This window comes from Dermacentor variabilis, chromosome 11 (genome assembly GCF_050947875.1).
Source record: "Dermacentor variabilis isolate Ectoservices chromosome 11, ASM5094787v1, whole genome shotgun sequence".
NCBI lineage: Eukaryota > Metazoa > Arthropoda > Arachnida > Ixodida > Ixodidae > Dermacentor > Dermacentor variabilis.
In genome coordinates, this window is record NC_134578.1 from 12,827,991 (window position 1) to 12,851,045 (window position 23,055).

Below are 23,055 nucleotides of genomic sequence, written 5' to 3' on the forward strand. Positions count from 1 at the left end.
GGTGTTCATACAGAATGTTCACTCCCTATATTTGACGAGGAAACGGATCTTACAGGGCAAGCAGATATACTTGGCGAGCACTTTGCTGGAATTTTGAGTGACGCTCATTGCACTTCCAACTTTCTTCAGTTAAAGACCACTGCAGAAAAGAAAGATATTCGGATATTACGGAATAGTACTGAGCCATATAACTGTCCTTTTACAAAAACTGAACTCTTCGATGCGATATATTTAGGGAAGAGCCATTCAGCAGGTACGGACAACATACACTACGAAATGCTGCGACACCTACACATGAACACGTATGACACAATCCTCCACCACTTCAACAGGTTGTGGGCGGAAGGCTATTTTCCAAATGCATGGAAGAAGGCGACTTCTAAAACCTGGAAAGGAACGCTTTGACCCTAACAGTTATCACCCCATTGCCTTAACCAGTTCTTTAACAAAAACATTCGAAAGAATGGTTAACAAACGGCTTGCACATTTTTTGGAAAGTAACGCGTTACTTGATCAGTACCTGTGTGGCTTTAGGGCCAATCGCAGCATAATCTACCAATTAGTCCGGTTTGAGACAAAAATCCGTGAATCTTTTGTCCAAAGGCAACACTGCGTCTCCGTTTTCTTTGAGTTATCAAAAGCGTATGATGCGACATGGCGACATGGCATTTCAATGGACTTGAACAGATACGGAATAAAAGGGCACGTGCTTCGTATAATCACAAGCTATCTGGAGGACCGAACTTTTTAGGTGATGTTCGGACCAACTTTCTCCAACTGTTTTATGCAGTGTAATGGAGTGCCGCAAGGTGGAGTATTGAGCGTTACACTATTTTTAGTGAAGCTCAATTCGATAACTACAATTATTCCTTCTCCCTTTAATGTATTCTTTATATGTCGATGACATTCAACTTTGTTTCTCCTCTTGTAATATGGCTACTTGCGAACGCCAACTCCAGTTGGGTGTAAACTCTATAGTGCGATGGGCAAACGAAAATGGTTATAAATTTTGCGCAGAAAAAACAATATGCGTACCTTTCAGTCAATACCGAAGGCTCAAACCGGACCCAGCATTACATATTAAAGGACAGCAAATCAAAGTAAAGAACGAGCACAAATTTCTTGGTATGATCTTTGACAAGAAACTCAACTTCAAAGCGCACATCGCTTATGCAAAACAGAAGTCTCTCAAATCCATAAATTCAGTAAAGCTCCTATCCCACCGATCATGGGGTTCAGATAAAATATGTCTGCTTCGCATATACAATGCAGTTATCCGGTCACAATTAGACTACGGATATTTTGTGTACAACTCAGCTCGAAAGTCGGCATTAGAGGTTCTTGATCCGGTGCATCACCTTGGAATTTATCTGTGTTCCGGCGCGTTTCGTACGTCTCCCATACAAAGCTTGTATGCAGAAACCAACCAGCTGTTTTTGGAACACAGAAGACTATGTCTTGGAAACATGTACGTAATGAGAGTACTGTCCTGTTCAACGCATCCTTGTAGACTATTATTTACAAGGCCGTGCTTTGAAATACATTTTAGCAACAAACCAGCAATCATTCCTTCCTTTTTTATCAGGTACCAAAAGCTGAATGCAGACCTATGTTGCTACGTAAGAAATAAATTCTTGCAAGTTGAACCATCTTTTGCTCCTTGGGAGATGAAACTTGCGCAATGCGACTTCATGTTAAAAATGTGCTACATATTTTAATAACATACCCTGGCTTAGAAAAATGCAGGGCAAGATATTTTAAGATTTTTTACGATAAAAGAATCCCTATTCGTCCTATGTTCTTATTGAGCGATGAACCAGTGGTCCCATATGAAGATACCTTTAACTTTTTACAGGAATCCTACAAGAAATAGAGCACAATTCATGTTTTATATTTTTCCTTGGCCATTTACACCATTTTCCAACATTTAAACAAATAATCTAATACAAAAGACATGTGTTTGGTGCATTATAGTCTTTACGGCTGCTGCGCCATAAAAATCCGAAATCATCATCATCATTATCAAGCTATCACCTCACCTAAAGATCATATTCTTCTTAACTATTCCCTTGATTATTTCTGCCAATGGTGCAAAACCTCGCGAATTGCTACAAATTTTAAGAAAACCGTGTTCATGTCATTTTATAGGTGTATGTTTCCATCCACGTTTCCTTCTGCATCTAATAGTTGTGTACTAGAAAAGAGCGTCTGAAGATATATACCTCGGTTTTTATTTTACTATATACATGACCTGGTCTCATCATATCAAATATATTCGTAACAAAGCACTGAAAAAGCTGGGCTATTTACAGTGCAGTTAGCGCACAGCTCCTTTAAATACTATACTAGGTACTTACAAAACAGTTATCCGGCCCCTTTTGGAGTTGCCTGTCTGGTATGGAATCCACATAAGAAATCAGACGCTGCGAAGTTCGAAATGTTACAGAAAAATGCTATCAGGTCGATCTACCGTCGATACGATAGCGACTTTTTGCCGTCTTCTAAACTAAGAGTTAAACCTAACTACTCTCAGCATCCGTCGCAACATATAAGTCCTAAAGCTCTTGCACTCATTTATTAACTCAACAAATTCTTCTCCCCTTTGTACATATATCAAATATGATGAATTTTCCTCATCTAGGAGGTGTGACCATCCTAATATTGTACCCTATCGGTCAAGAACTGATGCGTTTAAATATAGGCTTTTCCCTTTGGCCATTGAGCATTGCAACTCGTTGCCCGGTGCCATTCGTCCTCTTCCGTTGTACGATTTCTTGCTGAAACTTGAATGCCATTGATCTATTTTTCTCTCTCCCTCAAACTGCTTACGTTGCACATTTTTGTATGATATACAACTATATAATTCCCCACTCTTGTCATAGCTCCAAAAGGGCTACAGTATGTAAAAATAAAATAAATGAAAAAAATAAGAACACAATTGTTTACATGAACCACCAGGCCTACAAAGCGGCGCCTGCAATCGCACGTTATGCCAGAATTCAGCAGCTCCTCCACCTCGGCGTTCATAAATCGGTAGATGAGCTCACTCAAGCCCACCGAACAGTGCAGCAACACCGTTTAGCGCTTACAACGACAGGTAGACGTGTTCTTGCGAAACTGGACATATAGCCTAGTCCCACTCACACTAGAAACGCAACCCTTGCACCTCTCGTCAGAGGCAAGACATTTGCCAAACCACTCCAAGACGTCATGTGTAGAGCTCTCGCGGACTCTCTGCGCGATTTCTTGGACGGCTGCCCACATGTTTTTTGCACGGACGTGCCTTGTTATCTTCCCTCCCCTAGCCACTTTCCCTTTGCGGTCTGTGCGGTAACCGGCTCGGGGCGAATGACTACCTTAGCGACCATCTCGACACCCAGACCAGAAGCTGTAGAAGGAACAGGCATCGCTCTCGTTATGCTTCATCCGGATATCCGTGATGCTTCCTGCGCCAGAGAGTGACTTCATCCACCCTGCATCTCCTTCCTCCACTCTCGTCCTTCCAGGACCACTATCGCATCAAAATGGTGTTGGTTCCGGCTCATGCGGGCAATCCGGGCAATGAGGTGTGCTCCCTCACTGCTTGAGATTTCGTCAACTGAGTGACGGCAGCTCCGACCCCGATATGCTCAGCGAGAGCCTCACCACATACCACGGCATCACGACATATTATCGCGTGGTTGGGCGACTTTAGCCCACTCTTCACCCTTGCCTCACCTGCGAGCAAACGCCAATTACAGAGGTTCTTTCTCTAATCTTGATATACTCTCCCGTATGTATCTGGGCGACTATAAGCCTAACTGCTCCTCTTGCAATGTACCCGTTATTTCGTTCACGTGCTATGGATTGGTAGAGCCTTCTCTCCTCCCTCTCAGTTCTTGCCTCTTAGAGCCGACAGCCGCATCCAGGCGCAACCATCCTACACGCCAAAGACATCGTTGGCCGGTTCGGCCGGTCTACCACTTAGCAGGTCACATGGCCAGTTGTGCCTTTAACGAATACACTTGTTCTCCGCACCTCTCTCTCTCTTTCTGAAAATACTGGATCGAGTTAGGCGTACTCTCTAAATGTTCACCAAGAGCGCTGGCCTGCTTTTCTAATCTGTTTCTTTGTTCATTTACTGGGAATAATTGAGGGGTTTCCTGCCCCTTTAGTCTTCATAGGCCATTCCACGCTTCGGACTCTTGTGTTTAAGATTTTATGCCAGAAATAAACCTCTCCCAGATAGCCTTCCTTACCTGTCGGCGCGTCCGTCTTCGCTGTGATTTTATCAGTTCAAGTTTCATAAGATTTTTCTGGAGTTGGCGAGTGATGCAGTTCACCCCACGCTATTTGTTTCTGTCGCGCCACTCCACAGTCCTCATTTTACCAAGGCACCCGTCTCTTACATCATAGACTGTTTGTTCGTGGGATGAATTTTTCAGCTGCACTGGGACTAAAAGCGATAAAATATGATACTGCGTCATAAACACTAAAGTGCTTGATAAAATGTGGTGTTAAGTGAGTTGAATTTTTAACACCTTTCCTTTCAGCCGATGGGGGTAGTCCGGATGGCCTTGTTGCTGTATTGTTGAGGGTTACAGGATTGTGGCCACTTCCAAAAGGATTCTTGTCGACATTTCATTCTATGTAAGGAAGGAGGGCTCTGTGCCGATCTTTATATCTCTGGGAGAATGTGAATTGTGGTGGAATTGTGGCTAGGTGGGTTCTTTTTTATTAAGGAGGTAAGTACCAGAAGTTACTAGAAAGCTTTCTAATGTCGACCGCTGGCATCACACCGGGAGTCGCCCCAGAAAGTGTTCCATTAAAATCACTAGTGATAATGTATGGCTCCGGTTGGTGAATCAGTATGAAAAATTCTCTTTTGCTGAGTTGGTAATGACTCGGTATGTAAATAGAAGAGACGGTTATGCAATTCTTGAAAACAATGGCTTGCACAGCTACTGCCTCTAGGGTCATCTGGAAAAAGTATTCTCGCAAGCAACAAGCTTACTTAAAATTATTGCTAAACTTTCGGACAAGGGGAAAATTTCGGCACGTTTTTTTACGGTACATAGCACATTGTTTGAGGAAGTTAGTTTGTGTAGGTATTGCATGTGCTTCCTGAAAACACAGCCTCTCAGAATTATATATGTATAGAGGAGTTCTGTGATATAGTCGAGATAATGGCGTGGCCCTTTTACGTTCTATTGTCCAATTTGTGTGTCCATATTGATACTGTTTGATGCTGCGTGTTCAAGAATGTAAAGTTAGCCCACAGAGCCCTTTCTCGCGCCATGATGCATTTTTCTGCTTCTTGGAGCAGTGGATGGAATCGGACCGCTCTTTAGGCGTCGGTTGCGCCGTCACGCTTGGTGTTGCGTCCATCACCGCCTTCGAGTCGCAGGGCACGCTCTCTTTGGAGTAATGTGTTTGCTTTGTGAACCTCGCCTTAAAAAGCGAGACCTTGGAGCCCACCAGCCCGCAAGTTAATGGGTCCTTCTTGGGTGGTGGAGCAGCACTAGGTGCACCTGCTGAGGGACCAAATGGTGTCAGCGCCAGTTCACTATCCGTGTGCCAGACGCTGCCGGGAGCCTTGTCACGCAGTCCTTTGACGCGCCACATCGGCAAACATGGTTTTATGAGGTAGAACCTGCTTTTGTGCCTCTTTATTACCTATGTGCATATTTTGTTTGACTTTGTGACATTTCCTTTTTTTTCATGATGGCAGGACCGCGAGTATGCTGTGTGCTCGTCATTACAGCTCACACAGTGGAGAGAGTTTTCACAAGATTCAGAGGAGTATTCATGAGCACTGCATTTTGCACAAGTTTGCAGGTATCGGCAGCTCTGTGAAGTGTAGTCGAATCACCGGCATTTGAAACCTCTGAAAGGATTCGGCACGTAAGGCCTAACACGTGGCTTCATGTACTGGCGTCAGTGCACTCGTTCGGAACAATTAAGCCGAAAGTAAGCACCAGGTGCTTGGTCTGGATTTTTTTGCCGTCACCCCTCATGTTAATTCGCTTAAACTTGATTACATTCTACTCACTCAAGCCCTCTAAGAGTTCAGTCTCAGTCAACTCCAAAATATTATCCGAGAACGCCGCAGGTAGTAATCATAGGGCGGTACGGGGTTACTGTTGCTTTTATGCTCCCAAATGACACTAGATTGGACAGCTTTTACATATTGTTTCTGATCGGGCAGCTTCAAGAGCAGATCATCGCTTGCTATCTTTGGTGTTCATAACCTGGAGCAAAAACTTCATTCAGAGGTTTCGAAACAAGGAAATGTGAAGTTGTTCTCATTTGATTATCAGGTCTTACAAAGTGAAGGATGTGGAATCCAGGACGATTCTGTATGTTGTCATGCAAAAAACTAGAAGTCATCTTCGACATGCCCACGTCTATGAGGGCGATCGCGTAGTTTAGGAAAAAGACTGTCTATTAGCATAGCCTCGATTTTCGGCAGCGATGCTAATCACTCACAAACGAGCTCAATGCGAAGACGTGACAGGAGTTCGTGCAAAGAAAACCCTGCCCAATGCTAGCTATACGTACACCGCTGCTGTGAGCAAATAAGCATAACGAAGACTGGTTACTCACCCAAGGTTAACCCTTGCCATCCAGAAACTCAGATGTGAGAAAAAGCGAACAGCAGGCAGAAAAGAAGAAACAGTGAAAGAGGAGGAAAAGGAGTCGAGAAGCGGACAGGAAAAGGCGACTGCCGATTTCCTCGGCGTGTGTCAGTCATGAACTGCCGTCTATGTGAAGCAGAGGCCAGAGTGAAGCAGAGTGTTGTCTCTGCCTTGCGGCCTTAATGGTCCGAACTCCGGCATCGGCTCAACCCCCCGGATCCCGTTTTCCGGCGACACGGCTAAGCCGCGCATAGCTACATGCGGGAGGGTCCAGCCTCCATGTGCTATGTCCGTGGTGTCGCAATGCACCAATCACCTGCTTAAGTAGACACCGCTGCGGGGCTCCTAAGGTCGAGGTAGCGGGATCAACACCCGGCCCCGGCGGCCGCGCTCTCTTAGGGGTGAAGTGCAAAACCTCACGTGCATGTGTTCATGATTGATGGCCGTTAAAACCTATGGTGGTTAAAACTATTCCGGAGTCCCCCCCTATGGCGTACCTTGCGATAACATTGGGGTTTTATGTGCGTGTAACATGAGAATTTATTACATACGTTAAGTTTTCCTATTGCACCGTTAGTATGGGAGCTAAGACCTTATGTAGACTTCCATCTGCCTAAAACAGGATAGTTCCAAGGAGTATCTGGAACGCGGTGAGAGCGTAGGACCACCAGAACATAACATGCGATATGTATGAACGAGGCTTCATCTGCTTCCCCAACTCAACCTCAACGCTTGGGAAGGGGTGCGGAAAGCGAGTAACAGTGCTGTACAATGGGACGTGACTGAGAGACGAAGCGCTTCGTCTGTCTCAGTCACGTCCCGTTGTACAGCGCTATTACTCGTTTTCTTCAGACGTACCAATGAACCCATGGTAGCACGTTATTGTAGTTTGGAAAGGGGTGTTTGTCGCCAACCCGAAGGCTTCCCTACCTCAATAATTGTGTTTGGGGCGCCATGTGGGAAATACAAACATGGTAGCAGCCCAAGCAGCCTTCTTTTGTGTTCGCGAGGGTTTCGATGGGAATTTAGGGCGCAGGCTTTTTTCCCAAGCGTATCAATCGTGAAGGAAGGCGAACGCCAGGCCGCGGTACGCTTGTGTCCTTTGAACCTGTGGGTACCCGGCAGTGGCTGGAATCGAGCCCACAAGCTTCTGCAGCTGAGCTGCTGTGCTTCAAGCGCCGTGTGACGAGGATTCCATTACGCCCTCACCAGAGAAATACAAATTCCTTTAATAGTGTGGCATGTGCCCATTCCAATTAACTGAAAACGAAAAGGGGCACATAAGAAGTGGCACAAGCCTAGTTGCTCATACGCATTGATCGAAATTTCCTGTCAGGGCACAGGCCCTACAACACATACCCAGTGGCCCAAGTTGTGGCGTTAAGGAGGTTAGGTACAAACGTGACGAAAAACGGCTGAAGTTCCCAAATAATGCTAATCCTATTAATAATTTTGCTTACTACACGCGTTCTTATTTCTTATCTTTCTTCGCGACCTTCAGAACCAAAACACCAGAACATGGTTTGAGAACCGGAAGTCAACCCTGACAGCATGCGACCTGTTCCGTTACAGCTTCCTGTGGACCTTCACGAGCGTCCTGCGCATAGAACAAAACCAAGTTCTACTGGAAACCCGCATGCAGCTGCCGAACGAGACCATCGCGATCTTCGTGGAGGAAATGAAGTGTCTCTTGCATTTCTGCGACGATTATCATCAACTGAACAACATAACGAAGAAGGACGTATACCCCCTCCCGCTGATTGACGACGCATTGAATCGGCTCTGCAACGCTAAACACTTCTCATCGAGAGGTCTCTTGACTGGCTACTGGCAAATAGAAGTGGATGAGAGGAATCGCGAAAAGACCGCCTTCATCGCGCAAGATGGTCTCTGAATTCAAGATCATGTCATTGGTGCTCAGCTCTGCGTCTGCAACGTTCCCGTGTGTGATGGACACGGTGTTAGCAGGACTGAAGTGGCAGACGTGTCTTTTTTTTTTTTGATGAATTCGTCGCCTTCACCGGAAATTTCGACGATGAGCTTAGGCGGCTTGCGACAGTGCTAGAATAGATGCCGTCAGGTCATCAGGGGTCACTCTGAAGCCAGAAAAGCACCGAGTCGCTTACGATGAGCTTCTGTTCCTGGGCCACGTCATCAGCAAATCTGTCATGCGCCCCGACCCGCAGAAGACCGCTGCCATCTCAAATTTGCAGCAGCGCATCGACAAGAAGGCAGTGCGTAGATTCCTTGGCATATGTGCTGTATGGCCTACCAGCGAGATCCTGTTTGCCCGGAAAGAGGCCATTATAATTCCTGTTCTGAAACAGTGCACGGATCCATCGTCTGTTTCGAGTTACCGACATATAGTAATAACAAGCTACCTGTACAAGGTCTTCGAAAAAATTATAAACCGCCGCTTACTACATTTCCTAGAATCGAACAAACTGCGCTTGACCCACACCAGTGCAGGTTTCGCGAGGGTCGATCAATAAATGACCATTTGAAACGTATCGAGTAACAAATACGTGAAGCCATTGTCTACAAACAGTTTTTGTTTTCTCTGTTTTTTGATATGGGGAGCGCGTATGACACAACTTGATGCTTTGGATTCCTCCGTGATCTGTCCTGAATGGGAGTACGATGCAAATGACTGAATATGATTCACAGTTACCCCTCCCATCGCACATCCTATGTGAGAGTTGGTAACGTTCAGTCTCGCCCTTTTACCCAAGTGGCTGGTGTTCCATAAGGCGGTGTGGTGAGCGGCTCTCTTTTAACAACGGAGCTGCTTAAGCATTTCGTTCCGCCGTGGAGCGTTACTAGAATACTCAGCCAAGCTATGCGCCGCCTCATGTTGCCTAGCAACCACCTGTGAGAGCACCAGCCCACGCGACCTCTTCGCACCTCCCACGAGTAGGACAGAGTCCTGACGTCACAGGCGAGTAAAAGCTCGGAACAGCCGGCGCAGCGGCACACCCCTCGCTTCCTCCACTACGTGCGTACGTGCTGGTGCTATGGAAAGACCGAAGAAAGTCCGGACGCCTGAAGAAGAAGAAGTGGCTTAAAAGGAAGAGCGCCGTACTGCCAAGCGAGAAGCGATGCGTTGCAGCCGAGTTGATCCGTAACACTGCCCCGAAGCTGCGGCTGAGAAGAGGCGACGCCGATTCGAAGATACCGAGTTTCAGCCCAGGGAACTTGAAAGTCGGCACCTGGACGCTTGACGTCGCTGAGAAAGCGATCCCGGCCTGCGACTGCTCGAGAAGTTCCAGAGTCAAGCCCGCCGAGGCATTGGAGGCTAAGCTAGGTGATCACAAGCTCCGCTGTTAATTCCAGCCTTGCACGACTAGAGCAAGCTGCGCACATTTCTTTTTTCTTTGTTGTTGACAAAATGAATTCGGTTCAAGGTATCATAGCTATCATACCACGTACTATGTTTTATTCTGTATATGTGGATGACATCCAGAGAGGTTACAAACCATGCAATCTAATTATCTGTGAACGACAAGTGCAGCTTGACTTAATAAAATGTCTAAGAGTGGAGACGAGAATAGTTTTAAACTAAGCCCTCAAAAGAGTATGCGTGACCTGTTCTCTAAAAGAGAGGTATAGTGCCAGACCCCGTGATAAATCTCAATGGAGAACGGCTATATGTGAGCTGTGAACATAAATTTTTAAGTTTCATTTTAGACGGCAAGTTAACTTTCATTCCGCATCTAAAGTATCCTAAAGCTAAGTGCTTTAAGACTATGATCCTACTGAAGTTCTTGTCACGCACTACTTGGGGAAGCGACAGGAGATGCCTTATAAGCTTCCACAAAAGTTTAATATTATGATGCCTTGACTACGAAGCAATAGTCTATAATCCTGCTAGGCCTAATGCTCTGAAAATGCTACATTCTATCTCCCACCTAGGCATCCGCCTTGTTACAAGCGCCTTGAGGACTAGTCCTGTGCAAAGCATGTACGTCGAATCTAATGAATGGCATCTACACCTGCAAAGGACATACTTAAGATTTGCGTATGTCTTGAATGTAAAATCAACTGTAGATCATCCATGTCATTCAGTTATTCACAACTTGGAAGCACCGTCAGAAGAAACATCTCCGGTTGGAAGGACCGTCCGAAGAAACAGGCGAAAAGAGAATTTCCTAATGGCTCCTAGTCCGCTTCCACCGCCTTGGGAGTGGCAGACAATCCAGTGTGACATCTTTTTTCTTAGAAATAGCTAAACGAGCGCCTGAGGCACATATACCCTCGCATTTTCTTGAACTTAAGAATTATTTCTGTGCTAAATTTTTACAGATACTTTGAAGTCTCCTGGTGTTGCTTACACAACTCTAGGAACATCGTTTTCATTATGTGGCATATTGAATACATATACAAGCAGTTTTATGGCGGAAGCATACCCGATCTCATCTGCAGTTAAACACATTGAACAAACAAACCTCACTAGGGCTCTTCTGTTTACGGACTCCCTGAGTGTAGTCCGAGCCTTAATGAGTTTACGAAAATGTAAGAACAATGTTTTAAGGGCCTATATGCAATGCTGTGATCTGCTTTTATGGAGAAACGAGTCACCATAATTTTCTGGGTGACTGGCCACAGTGACATAAAAGGCAACAAAGCTGCTCAAGAGAACGCTACCTCTATAACTTTTAGCGAGGCTGACACAAACGTACCCAGTCCAGCCACGGACCTTAAACTTACGTCGCAAGCTGAAGAAGCACTGTGGGAAAAAGTGGAATTCCCATGTAACAAATAAACTCCACTTGATCAAACCCAAGTTAGCGCACTGCACATCGGAGGAAACCACACGATACAAGGAAGTGCTCCTTTTTCCATTAAGAGTAGGTCGTACCTTCGGCACCCACTCTTACCTACTGACTGGAAGTGACCTTCCCTCATGTCCAAGGTGTGGCGACAGCCTATAGTTCTCCATTTCTTCGTTCAGTGCAGGGAAATAGAAACTGAGCGAAGAAAGTGCTTTCATTATGAGGTATCGTCAGTGTATTACACTTTACCCAGCATTTCTTTCTTAGTAACGAATTGTTTTTAAACTGCAAGTAGTTTGTAGCGTTCTAGATCAAGTTAACATCTTAGAAATCATTTGGCCGGTTTATGCATAGCCCAGCTTCAACTTTGACGCTATAGCGGCACTGACATAACTTTTTACAGCACGTACATCTCAACTCGTCTATTACTCCAAGAGTCCTATGAAGGCACAAGTGCTTGTATGCATTCTATTATAACACCTCTTCGTACCGCAACCTTTATGCGCCTTTATAAAATATCAGGATTTATTGTCTTTATTTTGATTCTTATATAATATACGCAGTTTACAGCGACCTGCTTTCAGGCCTCCTTACAGCCACGTCATATTACATTTCCAACTCAATTTGATCATTTCATTACTTACACAACTCATCACCATATGTCATGGCGCTCTTGGGCCGGCCTTTTCGCCATTAAACGCCATACATCGATCAAGACACTGCTTCTCTGCCATGACACCCAAGAATCGTGTGGGCATGACTGTTTCTGGCGCACGTACGTATGGATTTGCGTGGCCACGTATGAAGGATTAACCAGAACCTACATCCGAACGCGCCATCTGTGCCAGGCGAATAAAGTCAAGTTGAGGCAGCCTACAGACACATTGATAACCACAGAGCAATCAAGTGTTCCGTTTGAAGTCGTCCATTTGGATTTCGCGGAGCATAGAAAGAAAGCGGAAGGCGTCAGGAAAGCACAAGCTTTCTTGCTAGCGCTATTCATGAATGTACAAGGATGGTTAGGGCCAGGGCAGGAAAGGAAGACGCCAACAACAGGATTACTCTTCCTAAGACTCAGTGCTTTCGAGCTGGAGGATTGCGAGGCTCATCGCTCACTGGACTACAATTGAAATTAACTTGCTTAAAACAAGACTGAATTTGCGCGCCACGCTTCACATTTCGCAAGTCTTCCCGAGGCACTGCTAGACAAAATGAATGCAAAGAGCTAAGCAGTGTCTTCAACGTTGTGGTGGTGAGTATCTTTATTAAAAGTGCTAGATTCAGAAATCTTGCCAACAGAACGCCACTTGAGCATTTCACGCATCAAACGCTCAAACATCACCAAACGCGTAATTCTGCTTGATCTGTGTTTTTTTTCTTGAGATAGTGCATTTGTATACAAGCGTACCTACGGGAGCAAACCACCGTGGTTGCTTAGTGGCTATGGTGCAGGGCTGCTAAGCATGAGGTCGCGGGATTGAATCCTGGACGCTGCGGTCGCATTTCGATGGGGACAAATGCGAAAACAGTCGTGTACTTCGATTTAGGTGCACATTAAATACCCTCAAGTGGTACAAGTTTCCGGAGTCCACCACTACGCCGTGCTTCATAATCAAATCGTGGTTATGTCACGTAAAATGCGATAATTTAATATTAATTAATTTATTCAATGGGAATTAACCATACTTTGACCACTGCGCTCACATTGCGAATCCTTCGTACTTGTTTGTCTTTAGTTTCGTAGTTTGGATTTTCTTTTTACGATTCATTTATTTTTTTTTGTTCAAGTTTCCAAGGTACCGCGTTCTTCCCATGGGCATGCACCTATTAGTATACAACAAAATAGTGGCGAAACTTGGAAGTTGGCCCACAGGCCTCGGCTTTGCGACAATTGCAGTCATGAACGCTCAGGAACGTTGTTTGTTACCCAACAGAACCAGGCTGCATCATCTGCTCTTCTGCCTCAAATGCGCATACTAACAAAGCTGACAAATCCAGCAAACTCAATCTCAAGTTAGGGAGCCTCGATGCCAAGCCCGGCTGCTCCGACATCGACGCATCCTAAGTCATATATCATGCTGGCGACATCTGGCAGATGTTTGAAGAACTACGATGAGTCTCTCATTCTTCGTGCTGAACACAGATAGCAGCTGTATGCGTTCTCAAACTTGAGAAGCAAGACAATGTCTAAATGTCTTGCATCAGCGCAGCCCCTTCGTTCATCGACCACTTGCATGACAGCAGCAGCAGCTGTGGATTTGTGTTTCGGATGACTTCTTGTAGTGTAGAGGCGCACTAAAGACCTTCGTTTGTTTCTTGCTTCTCTCTCTGACGACGTTCTCTGTGCTCATACTCCCGTGCTACTTTCGTTATAGCTTGCCTGCCGATTTATTTATTTATTTATTTATTTATTTATTTATTTATTTATTTATTTATTTATTTATTCATACCTCAAATACCCCATTTGGGTTTTTTGAGGTATGTTGGCAAACTATCCCCATTTTTCACTCCCTGTAGCAGCTACAGCTTACAATACTACGTCGGCAAGCGAATGGCCTATTTTACGGTTCTCGCCTTGTCGGCACGTTGTAGACTTTGTCACGGACGCTCTGTCAGCATTCATACATGCCGGTGCGAATTGCGCCATTCAGCCTCATCTCGCGAAATTCAGCTTCTCAGTTTGAACATGCCTTTAGGCATGCCAGTGTAATGTCACTTCAACAGAAAGTCCCATTGCATCCGGGAAAACTTTGAACCACCCAGTCTAACGGAGATGATGCACATCGCTTCATCGGCATCCATTATTCGATTTGAGGAACTGCACTGCAGCGGGCTTGGCACGGGTTGGAAGGGGTGAATTATATTAAAATTGCTTGCTCCCCCGTAATTGAGAGTAGCCTTAAGCATGAAATGGCTGCCAGCAAAGGAGATTGGTTGGAGATGATACTAGCCACAATCTTAAAATGGTTGTAGTGCATCTTCAGAACGGCACACCCCACCACATCACACCGCACCAAGCCAAACTGTGAGCTGATCCATATGGACGCACTAGTTTCCTGCCACAGGCAGAACCTCATTGAAAGTATCGGCTCAGGCAAACGAGCGTTCGCCGCGCGGAACTCGCGGACCGCTGGTGTTGAAAAGAGCGCTCACCAGCACAAGTGGACAATCAAGTGTATGGTGCCCTGTATCTGCCTTTTGAACGTCGCTTATTGGAAATGACAAATAAAACTTCAGCGTACTAGAAGTTACGCCTTGAGTGATATCATGAACAAACAGTAGGAAGAATTCGGGCGCAATATTTTTTGTAAGTTGTTTGGGAAGTAACTAGCATATGTAATGCGGTCTTGTCTGGTTGCTCGGATGATCTCCCTCTGATCTCGCAACTTGCCTGGATGTTCTCGTTTGAGTGCCTGGATAACGGCTTTGGCTTTTGGCTCAAGGTTACTTTAAGGTCGCTGAAAACAGGAGCTAAAAGCATTTCATTCATAAAACAGGCTTATTGCAGCCATTTTGGCAACCACTGACTTAGCTCAACGCATAAATGACCAAAATTTTCGAAGTGATGCCGAAACAAAATGGGTAACGTAATCATCGTTATTGGTTTTGGCAGCAGAAGTCGGCCTTACAACTTGTGATTTTTACTGACAGTCTATAATTTTGTGCTTGGGGATTCTGGCCATGTGGCAGTTTTATTTTTTACGCTGCAATCTGCCAACATTTCTACCCGAACCCCTCCCCCCGCCTTTCACTTCTACTCTTTCTTCGGAAACATTCCTTGGGTACGGAAAGATCACGCCAACATAATGCGTCTCTATCCTCATTCTTCATGCCGGACTCGAATATCGAACAAAAAATTTAGACTGGCTCGAGTGGTATCTTCCACCATCAACGCATTATTTGCTATTCTCCCTACCTTGCGCTTCGTAGTGTTAGTGGAGATCAGGAAGAGATTCATTATTTTCAGTATTCCCAAGCCACACTAAGGACAATAAAGAGCAAAGAGCATCTGCATCTAACGTCATCAAGGAGCTCACAAAAGCTAATGCAATAAATGAAATTCTAGATTATCAGTGAATACATGAACACTGAAACATTTCTAAAAACACTGCAGTAGACGTTGCTGCAAAACAGGCACCACGAAAATGAAAAAAACAAACAATAAACCTCCCTCTTACTTAGAGTGAACTTCACCTATGGTTGAGACAGATGTCCGGTCGACTTACCACATGATTTGATCCGAATGCAAAGTGCTCAGAATTACATTTTGTAGACCTTAGCTTCAATTGTTCATTCCGCCGAAGTTGAGTGACAATATAAATTATCTAACTTTATTGCACCGTCTGCTGCTTGGCACAGCATTTACGCTCAACCTTTTTCGCCGTATTCAATGCATGGCTAGCCCACAGTGGCATTGTGGCCACACCCACGTATACGTACACCTCATTCTCAAGGGCTCATGATATGATAGAGCGAGGCGGTGACTAAACATTGATTTTATGTTGTTAGCCGTAGACCTCTCACTCTGAAAAAAATTATTCGCCTATAGCCAATAGGGCTACAAAAAAGAGCCTTTGTGGCTTTTTACAATAAACAAGAATATTCGGCTCGCACGGGTGGTTGACCCCGCTGTTACATCCTTAAGCATTAAATGCTCTTAGCTCACGTTCTTGGCGACCTTCAAGTGACCTTGGGCCAAAATCCAGAACCGTTATCCGGGCACTAAAAGAGAACATCCCGCAAGTTACGAGAACAAAATGAGATCCCCCACCCTTTGTACAGGACTGCATTACATACGCTACTTACTCCCAAACAAGTTACAAAAAATATTGCTTCCGCATTCTTCCTAATGTTCACAATATCACTCAAGCTGTAACTTCTTTTACGCTCGTTTTATTTGCCATTTCCAATAGCGGACGTTCGAAAGGCAGATACAGGGCATCATACACTTGAATTCTGGGAAATGTAGTTTGCTGCGGATCTGCTGCGATCGCCGAGCCGCCGTGTGGCGTGGCGCTGGACGCATCTGGAAGCGCTGCTCTGCCTTCGGTGTGCGACACTCGCCGCGCTGCGTCGTGGCGTGACGCCGGAAGAGTCTGGCGCGCTGCGTTGCCTACAGAGAGGAAAGACAAAGGATGAAGCATTACATCACGCAGCCAGCCTTGGCGAGCGAACCCTATAGAGAGCGAACGCTCCGTGAAGCCAGCCCTTTGCACAGTGGCGGCCTAACATGTGACTTGCGTCGAGATCACGGAGCAAAACTCGAGAATTGTTGAGACGTTTGGTCGCGCCTCCTTCACTTGCTTTTCTTCTTCTAGCTGTGCAACATCCATAGGGACCAGTGCGCAGTGTGGCGGGGTGCGGTGATGTGTGGTGGGGTCTGCCATTGCGAACATGCACTGCACCCATTTTAAGATTGTGGCTAAGTGTCATCTACACCGAATCTCCTTTGGTGGTTGTCATTTCATGCTTATATGTACTGTCAATTGCAGATGAACTAGCAATTTTTTTATTGCAATAGCAATTATATGGCTACTCCGAGCAGTGCCGTCGCCGTGAGGTTCCATATGTGTGAAAGCGTGTGAGGGTGAGCTGGGGAACGCATTTCAATCTCGCGCGCAGAAGCGAGGAGCGTGGTCCGGTTGTGTGCCCTCTCCTGTGGCGTGCGAGGCAGGGGGGTCAAGCGAGGGAGGAGGGGCATTCCTCTCCGGCCGGCGCTAAGGTGCCTCGATGTCCTGCTCACCCGCCGCTCCGTACAGAGGGGAGACAACCGCGACTTCTACTACGGCGTTGGCCACACGAATGGCGGACCTCGTAGTAGATGCCTGTGGCGGACGCCGTAGGGACGCGTTGCCGGCGCTCGTGTGTCTTGGAAGCAGTCTGCGACGTGGCTAAAGTGCGCGCTCGCGCGGACCTCATCTTGAAAGCGATCTGCGATGTTCGCAGAGTGCGTGTAGTGTCCGCAGCTTCGTATGCGCTGTGCTTTCGACGTTTCGTACGCGTTGAAGCGACATATGCACGGAGGTCAATTGGCTCGCGGCGAGTCTTAACTCCAGCGTTTTCACAGGCAGTTGCCGCTGTCATCGAATGATGTGTGTTCATGTTTACCTGTGCGAGCGTGGCGCCGTGCTGGTTAATTTAGTTAATACACGTTGACAGCCTAGCTAGTTGGAATCTATGATAGAATGTGTAAGCGCAACTGAAAAATGACCTAGAAAGAAGCAGACACACAAAGATGACGTGGTCTCCGTGTGTCTGTTTCTTTCTACATCCTCGTTGAGTCACGCTTACGCATTCTGTCTTTGCTAATTTAGTTAGTAAGCTAATGTTTGCAAGTTTATATAGCCGATAAAACTAGTAGATAGCTGTGCGAAGTAAGGATAGTAATTTGCTATCAGAAGCGGTGCTTCGCTTTTCCGGCGGGACTGCGATTTTTTAAATGTTGGAGCTTGTATATTTCGCATGTTTGTAGCTCACGCGGGGCTTGTCAACTTGTCAGGAGTAATTCAATTACATTGAATTCTCGTTTTTTTTTCAGCAGTTGCGTAAGATATAGCGACACGGATCCCTATTCAATTCCGAGTGTTCTAGTATAAACTACACAGCTACACGGCAATGTTGATCTACTAACTGCTTCACAAGTTCCGTATTTTCAGCGGTTTATGACGGTGACAGACCGCCTACTCTGTGATCGCCTGTAATCGTATCTCTACCCCGCCGCAGCCATTGATGCCAAAAAAGTTGCGACTTATTCATAAAGCTTAGTCTTCATATATTTCATAAATCGCGTTGCATGTCTCACTAGCGGTTATCGCGAAGGTAGACTAATGTAGACTCTCTGCTCAAAATTGTCGTCTGTCATGTCACCCGTGTAAAGTCAAGATAAAATAAGCCAATAAGTCGAACAGTGGTCTTTTAAACGCAGCTATGACAGCCTATACATTCAGTTTACATGGAAACCTTACCGAGATTATGTCTACTCTGACCACAATTTTATATGTCACGGAAAAATAAATTAGGAAGTCACTTGTGGAACATTTCTGACCAATATTAACGATGAGAATATGCAAAGATAAACACACTTTTAACCAAACAAAAGAGCACGCGTTGTCGCGAACCTTTTGAGAATAATTTTGTTTATTTTGCAGGTATTATTACAAGCAGCTAGGTGATAATACAAGATAAACAAAGGAAATCAAAACAAACCTATCGGATACATCTATCCATGAACTGATGCTGCTTCGTAAAATATTTGACTTAGGCGATATTTACGTGAAGTGAAAAGCGTGTATTATGTATATAGTGCATAAAAGAGAGTGCGCCCCTTTTTTCCTCAGTAAAGTATGGAATACAACACGATTCAAGTACAATTGCTTACTGCTCCAAAAGACACAGATCAAACATACTTCGCCTTAGCACACCAAATACGTTAAGCTACTCTGTGCACTTTCATAGTGCCGTCTGTTTTTTTTCTTCAGCTTTTGATGGTCATATATCCATTGCGTGTGACTGTGACTAACCGCAATTCAAAGAGGATGGCATTCTGAAAGGCAATGTGAAAAAACAAGGAAAATGTGAGCAGTCAAGTAAAACGTTGTGCTCATGACTTTTGTGAGATGAAAATATGTGGCAAGCGCACAAATACTGAATTCGACAAATGGACGAACATTACGGACATCCGCTTTGCAATAAACTTGTGGCTGTAGCCACCGATTTTGTCTTTCTACCGTTCTTACATTCTCATTCTCGGTACTGCAGATCTGTGGTTTGTGCTAAAGGACCGTCGAACCTGGTAGAAATCTACTGTCCTATAAAAACTTACGTCTTTTAAGAACTAGCTTTCTTTGCCTGTATTCACAGAGCTACTGCTGCTACTGTGAGCTGCTGAATTGGTATCTCGGCAGGTATACTTGTGCTATACCTACGTTAAATGCTAGGGCCGGAAAACGGGTTAATCAAATGGCTTTATGCTGAACGGTAAAGTAATGCCAGTACGCGTACCTCTGTTCTGCGCAATAATAAAAAATAGTTTTCCACATAAATACTCAACATATATTGCCGGCTTATAGGTACCTTTCCGGCCCACTAAGTAATAAAATAGCGCATTGAATTTAAGAACTCTCTTTTATTCCTTTTATTTCTTTTATTTTTCATTTAGCCTAGTTGTATGTGCCACTGTATGTGTGTCCATTATTGGCCAATCCTCCAGAGGGAGTTTGTGCCACTGCGGCACAAGAAATGCAGAATCCCTAAATTCAGTTATACATGTAAGTCCTGCTTGTCCGCGCATACACGTGTCTTTATTATGGCACCTACGGGAAGCACCGTACATAACCTTCACCTTCGTCACATTACTGCGTAAAAATCTCACGGTGTGCATCCGTCTGATTTGGTGTTTGCATTTCGGCACAGCTCCGTGAGTGGTGTAGTGCGCAAACACGAAGATTGCACGAGATTTCACGCTGCAGAATTTTAAAGAAAACGTAGCTGCACGCATTGCGGTTGGCTGTATCGAACTTAACGTACGACGCTTTACTCAAGCTTCACGTCACATAAACTCTAGCATGTGAGTTGTGTCTGCACATATGTAAATAAAAAATTTTACGATAGCAATCATTGAATAAAACAATAAAAGCAATGCGCAAGTACAGCCCTCATCACTGACGGTACGTTTTTAACGGGTACTGGATTCGTAGCAGCTGTTGATTCACCTCACGATAGTCTCAATGTGCAATTTCAACACGCAAGACAAATTGAAGAGAAAAGATGGAAAGAAATATTATTGAGGCGAAACTCTTTAAAACGCGGTTAGAAACACAAGCAGTACATGCGTCTTCATTGAAAATGCTCATTGCAAGTGCTACCATTTAACGTATTCCCAAGTAGGTATGGGAAGCTCAGTTTCTCTCGTGTGTTGTTTTTAACTTGTAAATAAATTCAACGATTGCGTCAATGAAGTGGTCGACGTCAGTATTTCCGTCATGCCAAAAAATTACGACATCGTAGTCTTAACTGTGCATCGTTCCTTCGCGAAACGACGAAACTGAAAAATATAAATGGTGCCTTCAATTTCTTAAAGCTTGAAATCCGTCTTCGGAAGCTTACGGCACACGTACCTCCCTCCACAGAGCCTTGAAATAGGACGTCGAGACTACAAGCGACGGAAAAGGAAGGATTGGCCGAAGTAACGGTGTTAGATTAGAAGGCTGCAGCGGTACTAACCGCCTACGGCGAGGTGCTGCCAGCATTGAACATATCCCCCAAGATTGCGCACGTTCTTCTTAATCATTATTACATTTTTCATTACTTCCGTTGTATTAATCAAGTGATATTTTCTAAACCATAATTATGCTTGGTAATTTATCTGCCTTTCCTTGTTCGTTGTTCTTCTGATCTGTAACAACATGCTGCAGTGACACATTTAGAGCAGCAGTTAGCAAACAAATACTACCAATACGGCTATTCGGGGTCTAGTACGAAAAACTAGATGCATGGGAGAGGAAGAAGCTCGGCCGGCTTTAGGATGCATGGAACAACTTCTTTTATCAAGTTTTAATATCATATTGCTACCTTCTCTCACCTTCAATTGAAGCGTTGAGGGCAAGAATCTTACACATCGTACCGGAGTCAATATACCCGTATTCTTGCAGTAATGACTTCATTCTAGACTTCGTTCTGAAAATGAGGCAGAAATCAGCCGGCCTTTAGCGCTGCAAAAAAATCTAAAGTTCGCGTAGCGGAATTTTTTACAAATGCTACCAAAGTATCGTCTTGTAAAAGTCATATTTGCGTTACAGGGAGAATAACAATCTAGTGTTTTTTAGTGAATTCCGCTTATGCACTAACAACTTTGCGACTGTTATCACAATTAAAACATTACTTAAAGAAAAAACGCACAGACGAAACATAGAAACACCGCCGTAGAGCTGCTGCGTCATATCACCGTGACGTCTTGAATTCTGAAGCGTCTACTGGAACTTAATTAGTGGCTTACGGCTAATTAATTAGTACATTTTAATATAAAGGTAATGACAGAGTTAACCTAGAATGTGTTGGAAGCTCTTCCTGCGCCAAAGCCGTCCAAGAACGAGAAAATTGTTTGTCTTCCGTCAGGCACGTCACCTTGAATTAACGTTGTCTATCTTGTAGTATTGGACCTAGGTATGCAAAATTAATCAAACAGCTTATATTTAAAAAGTACTTCTCCGGCCGTAAGCGTCCTTGTACTAGTGGGTAGTGTCCCCTTAAAACATTTAAAGATAGCATTATTTGGCTCTCTATTGAATGCGTAAATCGATGGAATTCCTCCTTTTACACAGAAAAAAAATATATTATGCAACCAGGAAACACACCAACGAACTATTGCCATTTTATCCGCTTTGAATGGAGTTTCTGCCCAATTCCTGCAGTCTGAAGCATGAATACGACGCGGTATTCTTTTCACAAGTTGTTCTAAACACCTGTACAGGAAGTAACTCACGGAGATCGAACTCCTTTCTCAGTTTCTGTCAGTCGCAGCGTTTTCAAACCCATGAAACCAAGAGCGTCGTAATACCTGCAAGAAAAATAATTAATTGCGGATATATAGTGCACAACTTACTAGTCCACGATACCCAATTATGAAATAAAGTTGCGTTCTCCATACACACGAATCGTTCATGTTAACCGCAGTATCTAAGAACAAATAAAAGGTATGATAGTCGCTCACAAATCCTGCGGTCCGGTTCGCCATGGCTTTTGGTCGTCCATAAACATCACGTCTTCACTGCTTGGATCAATCCAGTATCCAGCATTAGCAGTGTGCAGCACTATGTGTGCCAGTAGAAGAATCATGGCCGTTGTTCCTCTCATTAAAAAATTTCTATATGCAGAGGTTCCTATGCGAGACATGCTGCGTACTGGCCTGCCGCAGACGTTTCTATATTCTGCGCATCTTACGCCTCGAAAGCCAAGGATTCGAGCGCTTTTCTGATGCGCAGTTTGCCTTCGCCTCCGACATTTTGCTCCGCCGCTCGCGTGCTGTCAGGTACATGATGGAGCACCAGATTTTACTACGCAGCGGCGCGATAATTTCCTAAACTTCTCTTGAAAACCATATGTTATTTGTACCATGCGAGAAAGCTGTTGACTTGCTTGCTTCTCAGAGTTCCCATGATGCAGTAGACTTCTCCTAAGGCGCACCTTAACAAAACATGGTTTCGGCTATAACAGGCACGCGTTTCCTTGTTTGTAGCTATAGTAGTGCGCAAAAGCAAATAACCCTAATACAGGAGGCATATATCCCTCATGAGAAAGGAGCACACCTACGTGGTGCCGTTTCCTCTTTTTGTGCGTGTGAAATTTTGTCTGCTGTTTTCAAAATGCTGTGGGGCCTGAAATCAGTTTCCCATGACGTGAACGAATACGGAGAAAAGTATTTCTCTTGCACTAAAGACAGTGTCGAGTTATTATTGCGAACAGCGAACATCCCTACACGGTCGCTCGTAAGATCCATGATGGCTTGCTTTGTAGAACAACACCTTGAGGATATATTCGTTTTACACTGCGCCAGCTTTTCCGTCTGCTCTATTGAATTTCCTTGAAAGCTGAACTTTCAAAGCCCCTTGTCACCTTTAGGGCCGTTCTTGGCGTCTCTTAACAATTCGCTGGTAGGATGAGACACGCTA

The 23,055-nt window shown here is 44.8% G+C and overlaps 1 protein-coding gene across 2 annotated transcripts; it reads right to left on the minus strand.

Annotated features, from left to right (window-relative positions):
- Positions 1-16,239: 16,239 nt before the first annotated feature.
- LOC142564613 (uncharacterized) lies at positions 16,240-22,386 on the minus strand. 2 transcript variants are annotated; one of them, XM_075675672.1, is made up of 4 exons: positions 22,098-22,386; positions 21,870-21,944; positions 20,970-21,064; positions 16,240-16,502 (listed from the first exon to the last, which is right to left on the minus strand). In XM_075675672.1, the coding sequence occupies exons 1-4, from the start codon at positions 22,277-22,279 to the stop codon at positions 16,255-16,257; spliced, it is 600 nt and encodes a 199-aa protein (XP_075531787.1). In that variant the 5' UTR covers positions 22,280-22,386; the 3' UTR covers positions 16,240-16,254. The 2 variants fall into 2 exon arrangements, with proteins under 2 accessions (XP_075531787.1, XP_075531788.1); XM_075675673.1 differs by lacking the exon at positions 16,240-16,502 and adding an exon at positions 18,505-18,932 and having other exon boundaries at positions 22,098-22,360.
- Positions 22,387-23,055: the final 669 nt, after the last annotated feature.